General features: G+C 40.1%; 1 protein-coding gene across 2 annotated transcripts in view; it reads left to right on the plus strand.

Moving 5' to 3' along the window:
- Window positions 1-26,235, plus strand: part of LMX1B (LIM homeobox transcription factor 1 beta) — a 291,165-nt gene that overhangs the window by 249,680 nt on the left and 15,250 nt on the right. For both annotated transcript variants that reach the window (XM_082262621.1, XM_082262620.1), the window contains exon 3: window positions 19,254-19,486. In XM_082262621.1, the coding sequence (XP_082118747.1) occupies window positions 19,254-19,486 (233 nt within the window). The remainder of the gene's footprint in view (window positions 1-19,253; window positions 19,487-26,235) is intronic.

Here is a 26,235-nt window from a genome sequence, read left to right on the forward strand (position 1 = left end):
CAACGTCCCCATAGTCATTTAATCATAAAAGCATTGCTCTGAAAAATCAGAGCTCCCGCCGTAGCGAGATTGAGAGAGGGCTAGAGAACCAGAAGAACGGGACTTTACGGGTACCAAATAGAGATCCAAGATATAAAGGTATATATAAAATCATTGAAACTTTATTAGTTACAGATATAAAACATATCTACATTACCAATACACAAAAAAAGGAAAAAAAAAAAAGGAAAGAAGGAAAATTTTACATGTACATTGCATAAACAGATTAATAAGTATTCAAAAAGACCATGTAAAGTGTTGACTCTATATTTGGTTGGAACAATTGATCCGGAAAATGTCCCGGCTTTTGTTCACAGGGAAGCACCCAACATGTTTCGCAGAAGGCTTCTTCAGGGGCTTATAACCGTTGAAAATATGGTCGTGTTGGTACTATATCAAAATATAGAAGTGATGTTACAACACATTCTGTATATGCACACAATTCATTATGTGAGCATTATATTTAAAATTAAAATTTTGTTTGCTTGTAACATTTGCTTTTGGAATAAATGGACCTTCTTGAATGAAAACCACAACCACAAGTGGAACTTCATTCAAGAAAAATTTTCCATCCTGTTTTTTCAAATGTTCTCATTGTTCTCATTGTTCTCAGTGTGGTCAAAAACGAATGTCGAGTTGACCCTGCATATGCTATCAAAACTAACCAATGTTCTGAAGACAAACATTTTCAAGTGAAATTCTAATCATGTTTGGCCAGTTTAGGTCTTATTTTTCAACTTACTTGAACAGACCAAGCTGTCCAGTGTAGGGGAAACCCCAAAACTCATGGGTTTCAGTAACATTTGACTGTTGAAGCCAGATTAAAAATTATTTATTAGACAAACATGTAGGTAAACAGACATGTTCCAGCAAAAGTGTCAGTTAAAGGGTTGAGATAAAAACCCATCATATTTTGTATATGGTTCAGTATCTGTGGGAATATTATTTATTATAGGTACATACTATATATTGTGCTGTCAATTTATAGAGCGTTTTACATATATATATTTTACATTGTACAGTCCCTGCCCACAAGGAGCTTACAATCGAAGGACCTTAACTCACATTCATACATACACATACTAGAGCCAAAAAAACCTACCAGCATGTCTTTGGAGTGCGGGAAGAAGTCTAGGTACCTAAAGGGAACCCCCGCAGGCACAGAAAGAACATGCAAACTTCAGGTAGGTAGTGCCATTGGAACCAACAACTCTAAGGCTCCATTCACACCTGAGCATAGCAATTTACTGGCGTTTTTCTGGCTTTTTTTAAGGTGTTATTGCAGTTTTTACAATTTTGTTAAAGCATTTTAGAAGCATATTACAAGCATTTTACAGCTTCAGGCATTTTTGTTTAGCCAATAGAGAACACTAGGGGGAGAGGAGGGGAGGGGAGGAGAGGGAGAGGAAATTTGAGGTGGAGAGCTGCTGTTTGAGTGGAAAATGAGCGACAAATCGCTCATAAAACGCTCAAGTCAGGCATTTCTATTGAAGTCTATGGGTCCAAAAATGCTTGCAATATGCTAAAATTAAGCTCATGTACTTTTTTGCCTGACAGGCGTTTTGCTTCAGGCCACAGAACACTCATATGTGAACAGGGGCCATTGAAATAAATGGGTATTGGCTTGTTCAGCGCTTTAGAGCTACAAGCTTCAAACAGAAAATCACTCAGGTGGGAATGGGGCCACTATGTTAAGTACAATGGGTAGCTCCATTGGCTTTTATTCAATGTCCCTAATAGCAATGCGCATACCTACTTCTCAGCATAGGTTTTTAAATGCCCACCAGCATTAAATGTGTTAATTCAGCAAGTCAAAGGGCCTGACTTTATCAAAGCAAATGAACTAGTGCAACAGATGGATTGCCATAGCACACTTGCTTTTCAGGCTTGAATGAATGCATAGCGAATGTAATCTCTGAACTTATCTAGCTAATTGTATGCTGATGTTCAATGACCACCTTGTGGCCCTAGTTTAACGTGTACCTTGAACATCCAAATAATGCTGCTTTTGTGCCCTCTGTTCTAAAAAATAGTGTACTAAAGCTGGCCATAGGCAGTTTTCTGTGCAGATTCTTCTTGCAGGCTCCCATTGCTGTAAGAATACACTGATCAGTGGCCACAGCCATCGATTGAGAAACGTTTTCCAAAATTCTCCTTTGACAGAAGTTAATCAAACGATCAACTTCTGTTACATAGTTACATAAGTACATAGTTAGTCAGGTTGAAAAAAGACACAAGTCCATCTGGCTCAACCAATAAAAAAAAACAAAAACAGTAATGAAAACCCAACCATACAATCCCATATACACAATCCTATACCCGCAGTTGATCCAGAGGAAGGTGAAAAAACCCCAGCAAAGCATGATCCAATTTGCTACAGCAGTGGAAAAAAATTCCTTCCTGATCCCCTGAGAGGCAATCAGATATTCCCTGGATCAACTTCACCTATAAATATTAGTACCCATTTATATTATGTACACCCAGGAAAGAATCCAGACCTTTTTTAAAGCACTCTAGTGAGCTAGCCAGAATCACCTCTGGAGGGTGTCTATTCCACATTTTCACAGCTCTTACAGTGAAGAAACCTTTCCGTATTTGGAGACTAAATCTATTTTCCTCTAATCTTTCCTCATAGCTGAGCTCCTCCATGCCTCTTATCAGTTTGGTTGCCCTTCTCTGCACTTTCTCCAGTTCCCCGATATCCTTTTTAAGAACTGGTGCCCAAAACTGAACTGCATATTCCAGATGAGGTCTTACTAATGATTTGTACAGGGGCAAAATGATATATATCTCTCTGGAGTCTATGCCTCTGTTAATACAAGAAAGGACTTAGCTTGAGCGGGGACTGCTGCACACTGATCATAATTTGGTGGGTCCCTGCCAACTGCCCTGGTTTCCTCCCACTTCCTGTTGTGGCTATGGGCAAAAAGTTTAAATTAATTCTACCCAGTGGGAGGGGCTATGAATGACAACCCTTTTCTTACTCTATCAAAAATAAAAAAAATAAAAAACAATTGCCTTTAGTTCTAAAAGTTTGTCACCTGAATATGCATTTTTGTTTCTATGAAAGTTGGGGGTATAAAAAAGGCAAACACTCCCTAGCCATCTACTAGTTACACTCAAAGACATAAGCATCCTGCCAACCTACCTGAGTGGGCAACAATGATCTAATGCTTATGGTTGCCTTTAGAGTCCTTTTACACAAGCTGTCCAATCAGATCCACTTGCCAGTTTTTGAGGCTAATCTGAACAGAAGCTCAATGTTAATCTATGAGCAGGTAGATGTTAATGGATGTGCATCTGTTTACATCTGAACATATCCCAGTCTGTCAGGGTCCGAAAAAAAATTGGAAGAGGTTTGCATCCTTTTCTGTTTTTTCATGACTAATCGGTAAAAGAATGTAAGCAGATCTGCATCCGTTTACATGCACCTGCCCATAGACCTACAATGGATTTGTTAACCTAAATGGATACAGATATTAGAAAAGCAACATTTTGCTCTGATTCAGTCAGAGATCTGTTCATGGATTCCCTGCTGCGTTTTTATTTTGTATGGGCTGTCAATGCACCAGAACAGACAAAAAAAAAGCACATGCAGCTCACCACAACACATGGTACTGTGTTCAAATGAGTTATGGTGCACTACAATGCATGACATTGAGGTTTTGTTCAAATTAATGGGACTGCAATGCACTAATCAGAGGCATTTCTAGGGTGTTATTAGACCATGGGTACCTCTGGGCAACAATAAAGTGTTGAGGGGCTGGTAGAATACCATTGTGAACATTTTTTGCCGGGGCAACCTCACAGGTCGCGGCGCACAGCTCGCACCGCACTCGGCATGGACTTCATAAAATTGAAGTCAATGCAGGTCGCTCCAGGTCGCCCCAAAGAAGCTCCGGACCCTTTTTCTAAGTCGGAGCGACTATTAGAACGGGTCCACAGCTTCTCTATGGCAGGCGACCTACGGCGACCTGTCAGGCGACCAGGTCGCCTGACAGGTCGCCCCAGTGTGAACGGGGTCTTGGTCTAAACACTGTAATGTCACATTATGATGACAAAATAAATAATAAATAATTTATTGTAAATAGGATAAATTGTATAGTATTTCGAAACTGCCTGACAGTTTTTTCATCTCTTTTGTTTTTTCTTTTATATTTTCTTATGAGGGATAGCCAAAAGCTTTCTCTGTTATAACTCTGTATTTGTATGGTTCCATGGTTTCCATTTATTTAATATGAAACTGTTTTTGTTGAACTCCAATAATTCTTCCTATTGATGGATTTTATTTTTTTTCAAATTTTGGATCCTAGACACCCGAATTGTCTGTAATACTTGATTTACTTAGTGTTACAATTTTCCTATATTTATAAAAAAATATATTTTCACCCCCTAATATTTCAAAACTGTACAAGATCTTTCCCACAGCTGGTAATGCTTACTGCTATCTGAAAAGCAAACCATGGTGGATGTAGCAGTGGCTGGTAGGCATTCAGGAGGCACTATTGCCACCTCTTTGTCTGCTTTTGTGTTTTTTTTCTTTTGGATGTGGGTCTACACCCTGCAGCGTCTACAGCTGCGAGCTAAGCGTTTGTCTCATGTTGCTATTCTTGGATCTCAATGAGTGAGTTTGACAGGCACTGCCGCCTGTCAAACTCTGCAGCCAGAGTTAAAATTGTTGTGGCTGCCAAGCAAAGCATCGCAGTTGTAGTTAGGCTGCAATGATCAATTTCCAGTGAGCGGCCAGGGATGTGGTAAAACTGCAGCTCAGTCGCCTGTGAAGACCCCTACATTGAATGTATCTTCTCCATATCTCAAAGAAGGTTTCAGCTCACTCAGAAGAAGACCTGGGGCTCTTGCCTTGGGTGCCAGGGATGTGGTAAAACTGCAGCTCAGTCGCCTGTGAAGACCCCTACATTGAATGTATCTTCTCTATATCTCAAAGAAGGTTTCAGCTTACTCAAAAGAAGACCTGGGGCTCTTGCCTTGGGTGCCAGGGATGTGGTAAAACTGCAGCTCAGTCGCCTGTGAAGACCCCTACATTGAATGTATCTTCTCTATATCTCAAAGAAGGTTTCAGCTTACTCAAAAGAAGACCTGGGGCTCTTGCCTTGGGTGCCAGGGATGTGGTAAAACTGCAGCTCAGTCGCCTGTGAAGACCCCTACATTGAATGTATCTTCTGCATATCTCAAAGAAGGTTTCAGCTCACTCAGAAGAAGACCTGGGGCTCTTGCCTTGGGTGCCAGGGGTGTGGTAAAACTGCAGCTCAGTCCCATGTGAAGACCCCTACATTGAATGCATCTTCTCCATATCTCAAAGAAGGTTTCTCAAAGGCTCACTCAGAAGAAGACCTGGGGCCCTTGCCTTGGGTGCCAGGGTCTAGCAATGCCCCTGGTGCTAATGCAAGTAACATGCACCAAAATTGTGGTTTGCTTCTACATATTTGTATGTTTTTTTAGTTAATCTTAAACATATGTATTATGTTCTCTGACAACACCCTTTACAAGAATATATAGTGTGGTATAGCAGAGGTTCCAGCCAGCTACATATGAAGAAATATTTTTGTACATGGCACTTAAATTCGGTCATTCACAGTCTTTTCTTCTCTTACACTTTGCAGAAGTTTTCTTATTATTATTAAATAGCGCGGTAATTGCCATTAAAGTTCCGTACTTTTCATGCCTATTCTGAGAATATTACACACGAAGTCTTTAGGGTGTCATTGAGCATTGATACGAAGCCGAGTAGGGGGCAGGAGAGAGCCGTTAGCAACAGCAGCACGCAAGACTTTTGGAAATGAAAAATTGTTTTAATTCGAAAGCTTGGAGCTATAACAAGAGGGGTCCTCGTAAATTTCTCAGCCCGGTGATAGATATCGGTCATAAAGGAGAATCCACAGGAAGTATTTTATTAGGCATAGAGGAGGAACGGATATCACTTGTGCTCTTTATAGCTTTGAATGTGCTTATCAGAAAACACAGAATGTTTAACTCGTTCTCCCTTTAAAGGGGTTAATGAGAGGTCTAACGTTATTTGGTGATAACCCCATAATGACGTAGTTTACTCACTTATATTGACACTTATTCTTCAGAGATTTACAGGGAATATTGGACCAATCTACATCAGTCCTTGCCCCTGATGAAACTCTAGTGCTAACACCACAGTCATTTATGTGCAGACATTGGGGCAATGGAACCCTATTTATCTAGCAATGTGTTTTAAGATTATGCAAGGGAAATCAATCAAACCCAGGGAAATCATATAAATATGTTAAAATTGTATTTGGTATATAGTAAGCATTAAGCTCCAGCCAGTCAAGAATGACTGCTATAGGAAATCAACACAAAGGTTGATTTACTAAAGGCAAATATATACTGTGCATTTGCTTTAGATCTGAGGGGAAACTCTGCTGATTTCTATAATCTGATCATGTTCAAGGAAAAATGCTGTTTTTAATTTTCCTTGCATGTGATTGTGTATTCTTTGCAAAATGAAGATTTATCTAATTTACTAACCTCTGGAGCAAGTGCACTTGCAGTTCACATTATAGTTGCCTTTAGTAAGTCAACCTCTAGGTGTAACAAAATGTGAAATTATCCATATCCGCTAATCAGCAATGTTTTAGTAGCCATCCACAGATTTGGGAGCAAAAAGAAAGCATCATTCCCTTTTCTAAAGAGATCAGGAACATTTCAATAATGATGATGACTACAGAGATTTTCCAATATTCTGGGAAAGGGAAAAGGATAAGATACAGCTTTTGACTTGAGAACATCGTCATTTTCATTTCAGATGACACTTTTGTTTTATGCCGCATGAGAAAATAGCAGTCAATGAGCTATGTTTGAAATCTTTGAATTAACTTTAGGGTTTACACATGCTAGAAGCTCTAACAATGAGATCCTTGATTTGTAACAGACTTGATTTATTTCAGGTAGTTACAGTATCTCACAAAAGTGAGGACACCCCTCACATTTTTGTAAATATTTTATTATATCTTTTCATGTGACAACACTGAAGAAATGACACTTTGCTACAATGTAAAGTAGTGAGTTTACAACTTGTATAACAGTGTAAATTTGCTGTCCCCTCAAAATAACTCAACACACATACATTAATATGTAAACCGCTGGCAACTAAAGTGAGTACACCCCTAAGTGAACATGTCTAAATTGGGCCCAAAATGTCAATATTTTGTGTGGCCACCATTATTTTCCAGCACTGCCTTAACCCTCTTGGGCATGGAGTTCACCAGAGCTTCACAGGTTGCCACTGGAGTCCTCTTCTACTCCTCCATGATAACATCACAGAGCTGGTGGATGTTAGAGACCTTGCGCTCCTCAGCCTTCTGTTTGAGGATGCCCCACAGATGCTCAAACAGAGCGATTAGAGGAGAAGCTTTTTAACCTCAGGCAACGCGGGGGGTTCTTTACTGTTAGGGCAACAAGATTGTGGAATTCTCTACCACAAGAGGTGGTTTCTGCGGGTAGTATGGTGGCTTTCAAAAGACTCTTAGACTTACATCTCAAGGATCAGAACATTCAGGGGTATGGGAGATGATTACAGCCACACATGCCTACACAGGTTGAACTGGATGGACTATTGTCTTTATTCAACCTCACCTACTATGTAATAGGGTTTAGGTCTGGAGACATGCTTGGCCAGTCCATCACCTTTACCCTCAGCTTCTTTAGCAAGGCAGTGGTCATCTTAGAGGTGTGTTTGGGGTTATTATGTTGGAATACTGCCCTGCGTCCCAGTCTCCATGTCAGTATGTCATAGTACATGTTGGCATTCATAGTTCCCTCAATGAACTGTAGCTCCCCAGTGCTGGCAGCACTCTTGCAGCCCCAGACCATGACACTCCCATCACCATGCTTGACTGCAGGCAAGACACACTTGTCTTTGTACTCCTCACCTAGTTTCCACCACACACGCTTGACACCATTTGAACCAAAAAAGTTTATCTTGGTCTCATCAGACCACAGGACATGGTTCCAGTAATCCATGTCTTTAGTCTGCTTGTCTTCAGCAGGCCTTCTTGTGCATCATCTTTAGAAGAGGCTTGCTTCTGGGACAACAGACATGCAGACCAATTTGATCCGATGTGCGGCGTATGTTCTGAGCACTGACAGGTAGACCCCCCCCCCCCCCACCCCTTCAACCTCTGCAGCAATGCTGGCGGCACCCATACGTCTGTTTTCCAAAGACAACCTCTGGATATTACGCTGAGCACGTGCACTCAACTTCTTTGGTCAACCACGGCGTGGCCTGTTCTGAGTGGAACCTGTCCCGTTAAACTGCTGTATGGTCTTGGCCATTGTGCTGCAGCTCAGTTTCAGGGTCATGGCAATCTTCTTATAGCCTAGGCCTTCTTTATGTAGAGCAACAATTCTTTTTTTTCAGATCCTCGGACAGTTCCTTGCCATGAGGTGCCATCTTGATCTTCCAGTGACCATTATGAGAGAGTGAGAGCGATAACACCAAATTTAGCACACCTGCACCCCATTCACACCTGAGACCTGGGAGGGAAAATGGCTAATTGGGCCCAATTTGGACATGTTCACTTAGGGGTGTACTCACTTTTGTTGTCAGTGGTTTAGACAATAATGGTTGTGTGTTGAGTGATTTTGAGGGGACGTGTGAGGGGTATACTCACTTTTGTGAGATACTGTATATAATGCCAACAATTTACACAGTGTTTTACACATTATAGAGTGACTAGGTATTCCGGGAGTGGCACATCAAGTCAAGACCTGCTGTATAATAATGAATGCCATTGGCTCCCAGGACACCTAGTCACTGTCTACCATTGCTTGGAGCATAGACAAGCTCCCTTACCGGCCAGCACTCACAGCGGTGGGCACAGGACTCCATTCCCATGCAGCCTGAGCGGCTCACATACATATCCTTGGTTTTCAGTAAGTCAGATTTGGCCATACAAAAACAGTATGGCTATATTCAGGAACAGAGATAAGTGAACTATGAAAACCTGCTCTACACTTGTGTATACCGGAAATGATAATGATCAATTCCTAATCAATCAAGCCCAATTACTTATTTCTGTAAAAATGTGCCAGGATAAGCAAATGTTTTGTTCAGAATTTAGGTGCATTGGCTCTTCTAAATGTTCTTGACTTGTTATAGTGATAATAAATCCTCCGTATTTTTAAGCAAATTCAGCAGCGGATGTATTCACTGAGTTATTATTGTGATTCACTATAATAGTAAAGATGATGATGATGATGATGATATGAATGGTACTGGAGGGGGGAGGAGGAGGGATGAAAGAGCATAAGGATGATAATTCATGGGCAGTGACAGAAGCTGTCTGTCTGACGGAGACTGGCATGTGATCGGTAATGAAAGAGACCTACCCACTGGAGCTTTATGAAACCCCTGAAGCATGCAGGCCAGTCCCTGCTGATTGCGGGTACTGAACAGCGACCGAGAGAGAAGGTTGGAACGCACGCCGGTGCATTCCACCCATCACTTCCTGTATCTCAAGCATGCCGGTTAGGTGACCCAAAGAGCCGGGTCCCGAATCCTCCTCGTTTTAAGTCCCCCGTCGGTGCTCCTGGCCGCTCCCCTTTGTTCAGTGCCCCCATAGCAAGCCACTTGTGCATGCTCGCTCCTGAGCTGCCTCTGTGTGTCCATAAGACACACAGAACACTGCTTGGCCCCACCCACTCCCTTCCCAATGGCTGTGATTGAAAACCAATCGCTCCTGTGATGTGTCTCAGCCAATGGGGAGGGAGAGACCCTGGAGAGCTGCTGCTCTTGTGCACATCGCTGGGTGAATATGGGGGTCAGGTAAGTGTAAGGGGGGCTGGGGGGGATGCTGAACACAGAAGGTTGTTTACCTTCATGCATAAAATGCATTAAGTTAAAAAAAAAAAAACTTAAATCTTTACAACCACTTTAACCGTAGTACAATTTTCAGGACGGCCTATTACATGGCTGTGCTATCCAAAAATAGTTGCTATATATGTATTTTAGGTTATATTCACCTATTTGCCTCAAGTGCGGAAAATCTATTGCACATAAAAAATAGCCACCTTGCACCAATAAAGCTTGTATAGAAATATGATTTTCCGTACCGCATGTTGAACATGAAAATAAAATTAAAAATTATGTTCTGGTAGAATTACCATTTAAATAATGAAAACATACTGAAAATACATACGTTTTGTTTCAATAAAACAGCAAATATTGAACGTAGGTGCTGGCAGTAGAGTTCTATAGTAGTGACAATATTGCATGTGCTATATATATATATATATATATATATAATTGAACCTCTGTTCTATTTCCGTGGAAGCACACTTGTATGTGTACACCTATCTTTGTGCTCATAATAAATGCTGTACTAAAACAATTAAGCCCGTGTGTGGATAAACAGAAGAAAATTACTGCTGGGGAAGAGGCGGCGGAGAGGCACAGAGCAGAATATTGAAAGAGTAAACATTTGATTGAAATTGCTAAGGGAAAGAGAAGGACCAAATTTAACGCTAGAGGTGAGCTGCATAGATAAAGAATTAGTCATTCATCAAACAGATGGTGTAGAGCGGCTTAGTGTCTTTTAAGTGTATACTCATGAATCATCAACTTCAGCTGGGACAATAATGGAAATAATAGGCGTGGGCCTAAAGCTGAGATCTAGGTTTGTAAAGCGTACCTTGAATTATATAGATCTAGAACACATCTAAGATTCTTGGAACACAAATTCGACCAAAAAATATATTAGGTCAACACCATTGTTGACATGCAGTTGTAGTTAACCAATAATACGCTGTACTATTCTTCATATTTAGATGTATTATTTTTTATATGTCATTTGAAACATGAATCAAAACTATTTGTTTATGTTACTCCCACAAATGTAAAGAGTAACTCCACTTTTATTGAGTAAAAAAAACAATCCTCGCTGGAAGATCACTGTGCATTACAAGGATTTTAACAAACTTTGTAGACGATTCCTACTTATTACATAGTTAGTCAGGTTGAAAAAAGACACAAGTCCATCTGGCTCAACCAATAAAAAACAAAAAACAATAAAGAAAACCCAAACATACAATCCCTTATACACAATCCTATACCCCCAGTTGATCCAGAGGAAGGCGGAAAAAACCCCAGCAATGCATGATCCAATTTGCTACAGCAGGGAAAAAAATGTAATTCCTGATACCCCAAGAGGCAATATGATATTCCCTGGATCAACTTTACCTATAAATATTAGTACCCATTTATATTATGTACAGCCAGGAAAGAATCCAGGCCTTTTTTAAAGCAATCTAGTGAGCTAGCCAGAACCACCTCTGGAGGGAGTCTATTCCACATTTTCACAGCTCTTACGGTGAAGAAACCTTTCCGCATTTGGAGACTAAATCTGTTTTCCTCTAGACATAAAGAGTGCCCCCTTGTCCTCTGTATTGACCTTAAAGTCAACAACTCAACACCAAGTTCACTATATGGACCCCTTATGTATTTATACATGTTGATCATATCCCCCCTTAATCTCCTCTTCTCAAGAGAGAATAAATTCAGTTCCTCTAATCTTTTACATACATAGTTACATACATCATAGCTGAGCTCCTCCATGCCTCTTATCAGTTATGTTGCCCTTCTCTGCACTTTCTCCAGTTCCCTGATATCCTTTTAAAGAACTGGTGCCCAAAACTGAACTGCATATTCCAGATGAGGTCTTACTAATGACTACTTGTTTCTGCTCTGAATGAATAGTTATTTGTGCCCTTATAGTCAACTGGTGCACTTTCTGTGTTCTGACGAGGAAAGTTACACGGTCATTATCACTTTAAATGAGAAGTATGGGCTTTGCAAAAAAAAAAAAATATACTCCCCTAGGTGGATGCAGCATTGATCTAATGCTGCACCTGTCCCCTGCCACCTCTGCAAAGAAAACTAAGCAATCAAATACCACTGATTGCTCAGTTCACCCCTCCCCACTGTCAGTCTCCGGCTCTCTGCTCTGCCCCTATAGCCCCCATTGGAGCACAGGGCTGTGGAGGGGGCAGGAGGCTCAGGCTCTTGGCGGATTGCTGACAGCCTGAGTCAAGTGCTGGTCCAGGCTTCCAACCATATGGTGATTTAGTCCACTAACGGCTGAAAACAGATCAAAGGAGTGCCAAACTAGCTGCACTCCTTTGCACTCCTGTGCCAGAGTGTCATGGTCTGGGGCTTCATGAGTGCTGCCGGCCTTTGGGAGCTACAATTCATTGAGGGAACCATGAATGCGAACATGTACTGTGAAATACTGAAGCAGAGCATGATCCCCTCCCTTCAGAGACTGGGCCGCAGGGCAGTATTCCAACATGATAACAACCACAAACACACCTCCAAGACGACCACTGCTTTGCTAAAGAAGCTCCACACAAAATATTGACACTTTGGGCCCAATTTGGACATTTTCACTTATGGGTGTAGTCACTTTTGCTGCCAGCGGCTTAGACGTTAACTGCTGTGTGTTGAGTTATTTTGGGGGGACAGCAAATTTACACTGTTATACAAGCTATACACTCACTACTTTACATTGTAGCAAAGTGCAATGTCTTCAGTGTTGTCACATGAAAAGATATAATAGAATATTTACAAAAATGGGAGGGGTATACTCACTTTTGTTAGATACTATATATATATATATATATATATATATATATATATATATATATATATATATATATATTATATATAAAATGGGTTATTCAAAGATGAACCGACATGGTGGGATTAATTTACAAAAGGCAAATTCGCTGTTTGCAAGAGAATTTTCACTTAGCTAAGTAAATGTGGCAGAAATTCACCTTGCAAAGAATCCTCAAACATGTGCAGGGAAATATTATTTTTTTTGCTTGCATGTGTTTGTATGATTAACCTTCCTAGCGGTATTCCCGAGTGTGACTCGGGGTTAGATTTTAGTGCCAAAAGCGGTAACCCCGAGTCACACTCGGGGTAGCGCTAGGAAGATCGCTGGATGCTGGAGGAGGTTTTACTTACCTTTTCTCCGGGATCCAGCGAAGACTGCGAGCGGTGTACGGCGGCGGAGCTCTCTCCCGATCGTCTGCGAGCCCCGGCTTCCGTCTCCGGCGACGTGACGTCCGCCGGGGGGTGGAACCGGCGGCAAATTCGAATGTAAAATGCACCAAACACACTGATATCGTTCAAAATAAAATAAAATCACATTACATTACCCCCCAGTGCCCTTTCCTGCAGTTTTACTGTACTTTTTATGTAAATATATGTATATATATATACATATATATATACAGTATATATATATATATACGTATATATATACACATATACATATATATATATATATATATATATATATATATATATATATATATATATATATACACACACACACACATATTATATATATATATATATATATATATATATATATATATATATATATATACACACATATATATGTATATATATATATATATATATATATATATATATGTATATATATATATATATATATATATATATATATATACGTATATATATATATATATACACGTAATTCTTGTGAATGAGCAGCCCAAACCAACTGTATACATTATATATATATATATATATATATATATATATATAATATGTATAATAAATGTATACAGTTGGTTTGGGCTGCTCATTCACAAGAATTACATGCTTTCAGCACCTAAAATAATGGTACCGCTTTCAGCACCTAAAATCCAAAAGAATCATACCGCCAGGGAGGTTAAAGTCAGCAGAGCTTCACCTCATTCACTACACTAACAGAAAATTCCCATGCGAACAACCCTTTTTTTCCTTCAGTAAACCAATCCCCCGGTAGCTCACATTAGCTTACCAATAATATCAAGCACACCAGTCCCTCTGGTAACTTCCGTAGCTGTGAGATTACTTGTCTAGGAGTGTAAAAGCCCCTAAAGTGGACCTTGCAGCTAGAATGCAAGGCCTGCTTTTAAATGTGTCCCTCTTGATGAGTAAAGGGTTAAAAAGGACATCACCTGCAGGGGAATTTTTTTAGATAACATACTTGTTTTTTCTTTGGGTTCTTCTCACAGTGTCTAGGCAAAGGTTGCCATCAACCCCACTTCAGCAAAGGGAATGTAGAGAAGCCCAAGTCCCACTGACTTGAAGTGTTCACTATTCCCCAAGATCTTGTCATCAGGATGACATCTCCCCCTGCACTACAAAAACTTTTTTCCACCTACAAGCAATTTTTTACATTTGTACACAGCAGTGCTTTAAGTGGGCCGGTATGCACTGGTACTCAGTACCGCCACTTCCAAATATAGCTCTTGAGCATACTGCCACCTCTCCGTGCGCCTTAGCGTACCAGTACGCTCATTTTGGACATCTGCGCCCTCAATTGCCCCCCCCCAAGAATATTTCCCACTCCAGAGCCAAACCAGTCACCACCAGTGAGTCCCCCTGCTCCGGAGTCCCAGCCCAGGCCAGGGGGGGTTCTCTGTAGGGACCCTGATGTGGGGTGGGGGGGGCAAAAAAAATGTATCTGCTATAATAGAGTACCGGCACCTCTTTTGGGCCACTTAAAGCACTGGTACACAGTGTTTCAGGGAAGGGAGGACATATTTTAAAACATGGGCCTTACTTGGAATGCAAGGTCCTTTTCATGTTAATCTTCATGTTTTAACTGTATGTGCTGAGTAAGTTACTATATTCGAAGATTGAATTCACAACGGCACAATGCTACAACAAATGTGCATCCAGCCATGGTTATATATAGATATTTGTAGCACATCAGAGTTTTGAAAAAAAAAACGGATGTGAATTTTTGGCAACAAGGCAACCACATATGAGCCTCAGATATTGTTTGTTTTGTTATTTAGACAAGTAACATTCTTTTAGGCGCTAGTAATATTAGGACAAAAACTCCCAATACAAAATACAATGCTTGACAACACAGACTGTAAGAAGACATTTACTGAAGTATAAATGTATAAACTGACCCACTAAACCAATCTTAAATTTAAAAAGTCAATTTAAAGAGCTTAAAGTCTACATTTAAAAGCAACACAAAGAAATAAAATGGAAAACAAATTATGTTAGGTTAATTGACAAGAATAGATCAATACTACAAACATAGAGAGTTTAATACACCTTAAGGCTGGGTTCACACCAGTGTGAATTGGATGTGGGTTTCCCCACATCCAATTTGCATGACAGGAGGGTGTGGCGGCTCTCAATGGAGCCGGTTCACACATCTCTGAGGCATTTGCGGAGCGGATTGCACAGCGGTCCTGTGTGTCTTTGGCTCCGTTTCAGGTCTGAATTCAGGCAAAAAATGCGGGCCTGATTCATAGTTAGTCAGGTTGAAAAAAGACACAACCTGGCTCAGCCAATAAAAAACAAAAAACAGTAAAGAAAACCCAACCATACAATCCCATATACACAATCCTATACCCACAGTTGATCCAGAGGAAGGCGAAAAAAAACCCAGCAAAGCATGATCCAATTTACTACAGCAGGGGAAAAAATTCCTTCCTGATCCCCCGAGAGGCAATCTGATATTCCCTGGATCAAATTTACCTATAAATATTAGTATCCGCTTATATTATGTACACCCAGGAAAGAATCTAGGCCTTTTTTAAAGCAATCTAGTGAGCTAGCCAGAACCACCTCTGGAGGGAGTCTATTCCACATTTTCACAGCTCTTACGGTGAAGAAACCTTTCCGTATTTGGAGACTAAATCCTCTAGATGTAAAGAGTGCCTCCTTGTCCTCTGTGTTGACCTTAAAGTCAACAACTCAACACCAAGTTCACTATATAGACCCCTTATGTATTTATACATGTTGATCATATCCCCCCTTAATCTCCTCTTCTCAAGAGAGAATAAATTCATCCCTGAAATTGATTTTTACTCTCCCTTTAGCTGCAAAGCCAGATGAAAATGTACAAATTCTGTGGTTGTTGCAAAAATAATTCCCCCTGTCATTTAAAAAAAAGAAAACGGGCAGCAAAGGTGGCTGGTAGTGTTAATTTGATCGAGCCCTGGATAACAGTATAAACGTGTAAGGTATTTTAACCCTTTCTCTCTATTTATCAACAGTAAAAGGATAAAAAAAAGTTTTGGTTGGAGTTTCAATTAAACTTGCCAACCTTTGATTCTAAAACTTAACCTAACCATATGAGGATAATTTTTTTTTCAATCAGGCTTATTTAAAAAAAAAAACTAAACTTAATCCCCCATCCACACAAGCATGGTGGATAGAGGAATCCTCTGATGTCAGAACACAAACTGATCCAACAAACATTTTCCAACAAGCCCATTTGTGAGAAGTCTGTTATTAGATCAGTTTCTCACAAACGAGAATGGTCATAGATGGATCAAAATTCAGGCCTGCTGAACTGGTTGAATTTCAATCCATCTATGGCCAACTTTAGAGATCATTAATCTGTAAGCACCCTTGACCTAGTTACCCCAAAAACTTGCAACATTACCCAAAAAATGGCACCATTTTTTTGCATTATGCCTGACGGAGATATAAAGTCCCGAAAACTAATATCTTATTACCTTTTATTAATATTACACATTTTGCATAATCAGTGACTAATATAGCCACAAGACTCCAATAATACAGTACATTAAATTTGTAAAAAATGGCATGTTATAACTTCCTGTACCTCTAAATATTAAATACACTTTTGCATATTATCTCTGTTGCCAAGTCCTATGGAATGTATCTATTAGGTTTCTTTGTGTGTATATAATTGGGAATGAATATAGTATGTATTAAAAATATAGTAATGAATGTATTAGGCACTCTAAGAACTCCCACAAAAGAACAAGACTACATTTCTTCCACCAATGTTTTGGTGAGTCAAAGCACCAGTCCTGTTCTCCTGTGGACATTCTACTACATTCATTTTAATATATATTTTAATATAGAATATGTTAATTTGTATATATATATATATATATATATATATATATATATATATATATATATATATATATATATATATATATATATATATATATAAACATAACAATAAGTACATTACACAATACTACATTGCTATATCTGTGTGGAGCACCAAGGGAATATTTGGACTAAGGGATGGTACTGCCATCTTGCATCGATATATGTATGTCATCTTTTTAAAAACAATTTTACATACACCCATCTTACGTCCCATCTTATGCCATCTTATAGTACACAGTAATCTAAAGACCTTGAGGTTGATGTGGAGTTGGAGGATTGGGATGATATTTGGGCGACCACTAAATCTTCCTCTCAACATATTTTAGCACTTGAAACTATTTATAAAGTCCTCCTGCGGTAATATTTGGTTCCGGTAAGGATTTCCAAGTTTTTACCTGATTATTCCCCTGTGTGTTTTCCTGCTTGCTGTCAAGAGGGCAAGCATAACTGGTGGACTTGTCCTGTTGTGTTGCAGTTCTGGACTGAGATTTTCCAAATGGCCTCCACCCTGATCAGCACCACATTGGATCCTGATCCATCTCTTGGATTGCTGAACCATAATACCTTAGACTGTACCAGAGCCCAGTTTCGCCTTATACTACAAGTCATGACAGCGGCCAAACAAACCATAGCATGGGCTTGGAAGTCCCCTACACTCTGTACCATTGAAACCAAGCATGAGGTCACCCAGGCTATGATACATAGTAAAATTGTAGCAACTATTCAGGATAAAATTACTAAACATCCTAAAACCTGGCAACCTTGGGTGGATTATTTTCTCCTACCTGGTTTCAAAGAGTCCCTCCTTGAACCCTGAATTCTTACCTCTTACGAACTTTATGGTTTGAGTCCTGGACCCGCTTGGATCGGTTGACCTCCCCCTCTTTTCTCTTTTTCGTTAATTCTTTTCTACTTTTCCTTACAACGCTTTACCTTAAACCACTGTAATGTGATGCTATAAGGTTTTGTTTTTGTATACCTCTTGTCCATTAGTGTTGGATATTTCTGTAATTGTTTTATTGTCGGCTCTACTGCCGTTTGTTTCTTTATGTTTTTAAGGCCTTGTGCCTCATTCTTCATTATGTATGTTGCATACTCTTTGCGGGTCTGAACTGACAACTTCTGGATCTCTTAATTTGTAGTTATACTTTATGTTTCCTTTTATATTGGAGTATACTCTATGTTCATTTTTACATTAATAAAAAAGATTGAACAGAAAAACAATTTAACAAAAACAGTTTACAATAGCAAAGCCCATTAAAAATTGTTCCTTTTTGATCTGACCACACACATTGCAATCTGATTGAACAATCACACATATTACAAACTGATTGCATGATAATTTTTAGATTTAAGCCCCGTACACACGCACCGATTGTTGGCCTTAAATTTTTGGCCAATGTCCGATCGGCCAAAAGTCGGCTTGTTAGTATGATGCTTCCGACAACTGACTGCGACTTTTCAGCCGAACAAAATCTGGTGTGCATGCTATAAAATTTTTGTTGGCCGTCAACAGAACGGCCGATTGTTCGTCAGTCAGTACAGATTTCGGCAGACAAAAATCAGATGAGCAAGACTGGGCATGCTCAGAAAAGAAAAAACACACGGAAAGTAAACCATCACATGACATCACTTCTGAAGTTAGTTGTTCTTGGCCGAAAAAATTTGTGTGCAGTCTAGAGCACATTTCAACCAACACAACAACACTGGACAAAAGTCGGCCGATCGGTCGGCCAACAATCGGTGCGTGTGTACGAGGCTTTACCAACTAATGAGTTTGAAGGTTAACCAATTAAATGAGTTACTCAGGTAGCCCATTGTGAAAAAACACAAAAATACACACATGCTCAAAGCATTTCTTTGTTGTGACTCATTCCATCATACTTACCTTTGCATTAATTCAAATAGAAAAGGGGAATGATGAAACCTTGCCAGCCTGGTCAGTTGAGGACTTTGGTGAACCTGTTATCCTTACTGGATAGACGGGTTTGTCCTTAATCAGGCTGCAAATGAGGCATGCTTAGGGGCCCTCTCATTATTATTACATTTCATAACTTTTGTGTAGCATAACTTAAATGGCATTGCAGTATGATGAATCAGGACCTCTGATCGTTACAGAAACAACCGGTAGTTACCTTATTAAGATGCTTGTAGCAGTTTGTGTACTGCATAGGATGCTTATATAAAAACTATGTTGAATATATTTAAATGTTAAACTTTTTGTAACAGCTGTGTATGTTCCTTTTAGGTTATTTGCAGCAAAATGTAGTGGGTGCATGGAAAAGATTGCTCCAACAGAATTTGTAATGCGTGCCCTGGAATGTGTATATCACCTAAGCTGCTTCTGCTGTTGTGTATGTGAGCGACAACTACGAAAAGGAGATGAATTTGTGTTGAAGGAAGGACAACTTCTATGTAAGAGCGACTATGAAAAGGAAAAAGACCTTCTAAGTTCTGGAAGTCCAGATGACTCAGATTCTGGTGAGTTCTGAGTTAATTGTACTACTTGAAGAATAACTAAAAGAATAACAAATAGCTGTGTACAAAATTGTTCGTAACTGATGTTTTTGTCAGTATTGATGAATGTAGTGATTTTGTCGAAATTTCACTAAAATCAACCTTTCATCATACGTCACTGCTTAGGAAAAAAATACTTGAAAGGAACAATCTACAAACTACCTTTAAGAAAACCTTCCTATGTTCGTTTCCAAATTGCAAGCAACAAATGGGCAATTGTTACAATGCGCAGGCAACAGACAGGCAAGTGTTACAATATCTAACTTTTTGTCCCCAGGGGTCATTTTCTGGCAAAAAAAAAAAAATGTCCAGGATAATTTAAAAGATCATCCCTATTCTTGGGAGTTATTTAAAGCACCCTTGAAACTGACAATCCACACAACCCCTTTTTCACTCATCACTAAGTACAATCTGCAGCAGTACTTAAAGCAGAACTATAGGCATAGCTTTTTTGTTTTCCTTTTGAATAGAGTAAGAGGGGGTCATAACCCCTGTCAGTATATTTTCTTTGCCCTCTGTGTGCCATTGGGGAGATATCCCTTCACTTCCTGTCCCATAGCAAAAACTGGAAGTGGGAGGAAATCCCTGCAAATTAAGGAATTCCCTTGGGGACCCCCAGGCAGTGTCATCTTAAGAGCATTATAGGCCCCCGGGCAATGCAGTGCACTGGGGCCCTGCCTAAACAATCACCCACGAGAATAAAAATGCAAATTATCGATAAGGCGATATTTATTGGTGCAGCAGTGCCAGGCTAATGACAGCTTCCAAGTTCGGAGGCTGGGTCCAGTGAACAAACACACAGACAGGAGTCAGACTCGACTGTCCTGTGTGTGCCTGTTTCTGTGGAGGCGGACAGGCATTCCTGCAGTTGTGGGCTCCATCTCCACGGCCGAAGTGGCCTGACAGCAGCACAGGGCCGACAGGCGCTTGCCACCTGCTAAGTTTGCCGGCGGGAGTTGAGACTAATGCTTGGCTGGGGCTGGGTCGCTAGGCAGGAGGGGCCCCCGGGCAACTGCCCAGCGTGCCCATTCAGTAAGATAGCCCTGCCCCCAGGTCACCAGAATTAGTGTCCCTATTGGAAGATTTCCCCTCTATTACTTTTCTGGGGACAACACAAAATTTGTGATTTTCTTTTACATTCACTTTCAATGATAATAGTAAACAGAACAAATATATAGGGCGAATCTCCCTAATGGGGCACAGACCGCAATAAAAACTGACAGGTGTTCTAATCCATCTACAGTCTGTCCTAAACTAAAAAAAAGTTTTGCCTTTAGTAATATTTTAATGTTTCAAACTATAGCCAAGTAGCTGATATCATTAACCGCCCAACAGAATAGTCAAGGGGCTCACATGTAGCCAGCTATTGCAGAAGTTGGCTGCTTGTGTAAATGCCAAGATCATATCTCAATTGTCTAGTGAAAGGTTTCTCAACTAGCAGTCTGTAAAAGATCCTAAGAGGTTCCGTGACTTGACACTGTTCCATTGGAGACATATTCACACAGTGGAGCCTTAGTTTTCTGTAGCTGGCTACACTTACAGTGGATTGATATTTACTGCATTTATGGTCTAAAGCAAGTTTGACCCTAACCCAGCCTGTCAAGAGATGGCCAAATAAACTGAACATATTCATTCATACTAGACCCTTATCCAGTATGCAGGCTGGGTGGTAAGGAAAGGGAGTGCAGCAAGTGTACACCACCATTCCTAAACCATACAAGGCTTCCCCCTCCTTTGCAAGGCACCTTGTTGCTACTTTGAGGGGACAAGGGCCTCCTCCGCGAATTTGGTCGCCGAGAGTATGTTGGGGGAGGTTAAGGAATTACCATAAAAACACCTAGTACCCTGGCAAGCTAGTATTTGTAAATAAACCAGTCAGGGATCCTGGGTGATCCATTGACCAAATATGGTCCAGATTCTGGTAAATCTAGATAGTAGCACCACAGCCACAAAATGACAGATCCCTGGCTGGCTTCTGCTTTTAAACAAACCAGCCAGTGATGTTTTATTTAGAGGCAGTAGCACTACCATTAAACTACCAGTGGGTCAGGTGGCAGGTCATTGTGATTGATGAGGACATACAACATTGGACAACGTGATTGTTCTTGGGTCTACATTGGTTGATTCTGTTTTTTTAATTTTTTTTATAAAGGACTTATTTATATTGTGGGTGTCTAATTCCAGTAAGTCCTCCTGATGTCATGGTCGGAACTAGGGGGGTGTCGGGGTGATGGAAGAAGGAGCTCTGATTTGTGTTCTGCCAGCAGTGACGCCTGTTATCTGCCCTGTCAGCAGTGACCCCTGTCCTCTTCTCTGATGCCCCCTGTACTCTACCGTGCTGACCCCCTGTACCCTGCCCTGCTGACCCCCTGTACACTGCCCTGCTGACCCTATCCTGCTGACCCCTGTACACTGCCCTACTGACTCCTAGACAATGCCCCGTTGACCTCACATCCTCTGCCCCCCTGACGTTTCTTACTGCACCCCCACATCAGACAAGCTAGTTTCGGCCCTGTCTGATGGCAAAAGCATGTGACCTGGTTTTGTTTGGGTGGTATTTGGCACATGTTAGCTGCTGTCCCTTTCCTAGCCACCCAAGCTGCATGTAGGCCCAAGGGGGCAGCAGCATTTTTTGAAGAGACAGTATATATTTAAAAAAAGGGAGGAACAGTGTGGTATTTCCCCTGGATTTTAGACCAGACTTTTTTGCAGGCATGCAGCCTGAGTAGTCAGGAAATGGAGGGCAGCTGGTGTGTGCACCCCCCCTTCCTTCTCAACCATACCAGGCCACATCTCTTCAACATTGGGGGAGTACTTTACAAAGAGGGTAGTAAATATTCCCCCCTTGCAAGAAAACATGTCTCCATGGGACAAGGACCTAATAGCTGCATCTATCCCCAAAATGGGATTTGCGGGGGGACTTATCAAAATCTTAAAGCACGCTCTATAGTAAGAAGGCCTCAAAATATCCTTCATTTATACATTTTTTTTAAAAATACAAAAAAAAAAAAAGTAAAAAAGTTCCCCAATCTAAATGTAATGCCAATCATGATGACCTGCTCCAATTATGTCTCAATGCGGTCATGATGACCTGCCACCCAACGATGCTGGCCTACCGCTACACCCATTGCAAATGACAGATCCTCTCCTGCTTTTGTTTAAAAACACACTGGCTATTAATTCTGGTTGATGTCATAGACATATACAGCATAGTAATGACCATCATTGGATCCCGGGATCCCCAGACAGTTTGTATGCAAACAACAGCCCACTGAGGTAATATAATTTTGCAGCAGTATATCTACTGCTGCTAAAAGACTGATCCCTGCAGATTTGTTTATAAATGGAAACTGGCTGGACATCTGTCATTAATAAATGACCGATCCCCACTGTTTGTAAACAAATCAGTAATTTTGAAAGGGTTAAATCGTACTCCTTCATAACTTTGCATGTAGTTTCAAGACATTACCAAAGCATGTTGTTTTGGGGATTTGTGTATTTTAATTGTGCCCTTTAAGTCACAGTATATGACCCTCAATCTATGTATTTTATTTCTTTGCACTGGTTTCTGTGCCCTATGGCATCACTCAGTAGGGATCAACCGATTATCGGCAATGCCAATATATCGGGGGCCACTATGCACTTTCCCCAATATATCAGAGTCGGCCCCTGAGTTTACCAATATTGCCTATATTACGGGAAAGTGCTGTACTGGAGTGATGCCTGCAGCCACTTTCGGCTCTGATCGGGTCTCCATGTAAAAAACCCGGAAGTGAGTACTTGGCGGCAAATTCAAAAACTTGGCATTTTGAATGCTTTTAAGTGCAGAGGAGGGGTCTAGGGTCTTTTAGACCCCCAGATCCCTCCACCAGAATACCTGTGAAAAATAAAAAATATATTTTTTTTAAATGTCCGAAAATATCGGCCAATATCAACCGATACCGATATCTTATGACCAAAATATCGGCATCGGCACTAAAAAAATGATATTGGTTGATCACTAGTACTCAGCTACCTTTTCTTAATAAAAGCTTGCAAATTAGTCATAAAAATGGCAGAAAAAGCAGGGAAGATTTGTCTCCCATTGATTTTAATGGGGTTTGGGGCTATGTTCAGGCTTCACGAATTCTGTTGAATGTCCGACAAACTGAACTTTGCCCAATTCATTCATAACTAGTCATTATGAGGGACAGCAGCATGGAATTTGTGAAGCAGCTGTTTTGTAGAGTGATCTCTCAGACAAGTAACATGGGATAGAATATTGTTGCCACTAAACATCATTGGAGATTGGAGAGTATTTTCACTAATAAACACCAAAGCAGATTATATTTACCAATTGACCCTAATGCAAATTAATTTTTGTCACTATAGTATCAATGCAATTTTTTTTTTCACTGAATGCCAATGTAAAGAATTTTGCCTCTAAATGTCAATGCAAATCTATTTTTGCCATTAAACACCCATGCAAAGTATTGTTGACACTGAATGCTAATGCAAATATATTGTATTACTTAATTGAGAACCAGTATTGCCAGACCCCACAGTCCAATAAGTGCTCTGTATTCCTACAGTTAGGTAAGCACTCTTACAACCTTTTCAAAAATGTTTTTTTGCCTTTTAAAGCTCATATCTTACCAAATTGTATGCTTTAATATTGGCAGATTAGAAAAGCGTCAGGCTTTCATTGCTGTATATGACCCCGTTTGAAGAGATTTCCCCTCACTTCCTTCTGGACTCCTTTATACCTGGACAGGAAGAGAGAAAAATGGTTAACAATGGACATACATGTTACAAAAAAAAAAGGGGGGGGGGGTGCACCTGAAAGGAGGTTCAAGTTGTGAATAGCCAACTTGAGATGAAGGCTGAGACACAGCGCTGGTGTCTGTGAGTTTGTCTGAAGGAGTTGTACTATCCGGTGGAAAATAATCTGAGTGATTTAACAGCATTATGGACACATCAGAAAGCCGATTACAGCCCTAAAAAGATAAAAAAAGAAAAAAAGATGGTCGAGATTAGGGATCGACCGATTATCGGCAAAGGTGACCGATATTACCAATATTTCGGAAAGTGCTTGTACCGGAGTGACGTGTGCAGCTAGAGGCATCACCCCGGTACCGGCGTCCATAGCTGACGGAAGGCTGTCTTGTAATGACAACCGATGCGGCTAAGGAAGCCGCTCGGCTGTCATTACAAGAAGCAGGATGGGACGTCCCCCCTCCAGCCTGCACGGCTGCCGATGACTCGATCAAAGCCGCATTTGGCTGTAATAGGGTCTCTATGCAAAAACCCAGGAGTGATGTCATGACATCACTTCCGGGTACGGTGGCCAAATTCTAAAAAATTACAGCATTCAAAACAGCCAAACTTGGCGTTTTGAATGCTTTTAAGTGCAGAGGAGGGGTTTGGGGTCTTTTAGAAAATAATTTTTAAATGTACCAAAATATCGGCCCATATCGGCCGATACCGATACGCGCAGACCAAAATATCGGCCCATATCGGCCACTTCCGATACGCGCAGACCAAAATATCGGTATCGGCAATGAAAAAAACGATATCGGTCGATCACTAGTAGAGATCATAAATATAAACATCTTGGTGCCCAGAGTTGATATTCAATTAAATATTCAAATTGTATTTAATTTACCCATGGAGCAGATTTTTTTTCCTTTGCAAAGTGAATGTTCACTTAGGTTAAAGAATAGGTTCAAACAAAGAAGCACATGCAGGCAAAAATCCATTTTTTTTTTTTTTTTTATATATATTTACTATGCATGTGATGAAACATTAAGAAGAATGCAGCTTCACTTTTTTCATTAAGTTAAAGTAACATACACTTCAACCCCAGTATGTGCAGCTAAATAGGTATTTAAAAACTGATGTCATTGCGTAATTTTACTGCTCCATTTGTGTATTTTAAATGTGTTCTGCAAATTATTTTAGTCATTTTCTGTCCATACTCTATCCTCTTTGAGCAAGTTCTATGTGTCTGATTGATATATATCTGTATCCCCTTGTTCTCAGTGTGTGACTGTACATCTCTGCAGGTTCTTATAACTCTAGCATTTTATTTTATAGCTAGCACCATTACAATATTGCTGTGCAGGTCATTATATCACTGCATGTTATTACGTTACTGTTCAGGTTATTTTATGGCGTTGCCACGTTTTTTTTTTTCACGGAAAACTCTGCTAGTTGAGAACATAAGAGCCTGTCTATATGATATATATACCTTTGTAAAATGAAACCACAAGCTCTCTGAGGGCTCGTTCATACGGATGACTCAAAATTGCATACTAAGTGTAGGTGAAGCTCTTTTTGCCATTTTTCTCTGTTTTCACTACAGTCAACTTAATAAAGGTTTAATCTCTTATCTTTTCCTCGAGTCATACTATCAGCATGGGCCATTTTTTTTTTTTTTTTTAATACCGCTACACTATTTTTATATATATACATATATAAATATATAAAGTATATATATATATATATATATATATATATATATGTGTGTGTTTATAAAAAAAAAAAAAAATATATATATATATATATATATACATACATACACACAATATTGTCAAAAGTATTGAGACCTCTGCCTTTACATGCACATGAACTTTAATGGCATCCCAGTCTTAGTCTGTAGGGTTCAATATTGAGTTGGCCCACCTTTTGCATCTATACCAGCTTCAACTCTTCTGCAAAGGCTGTCCACAAGG

This window comes from Pelophylax lessonae (assembly GCF_965119305.1).
Source record: "Pelophylax lessonae genome assembly, chromosome: 7".
Lineage (NCBI taxonomy): Eukaryota > Metazoa > Chordata > Amphibia > Anura > Ranidae > Pelophylax > Pelophylax lessonae.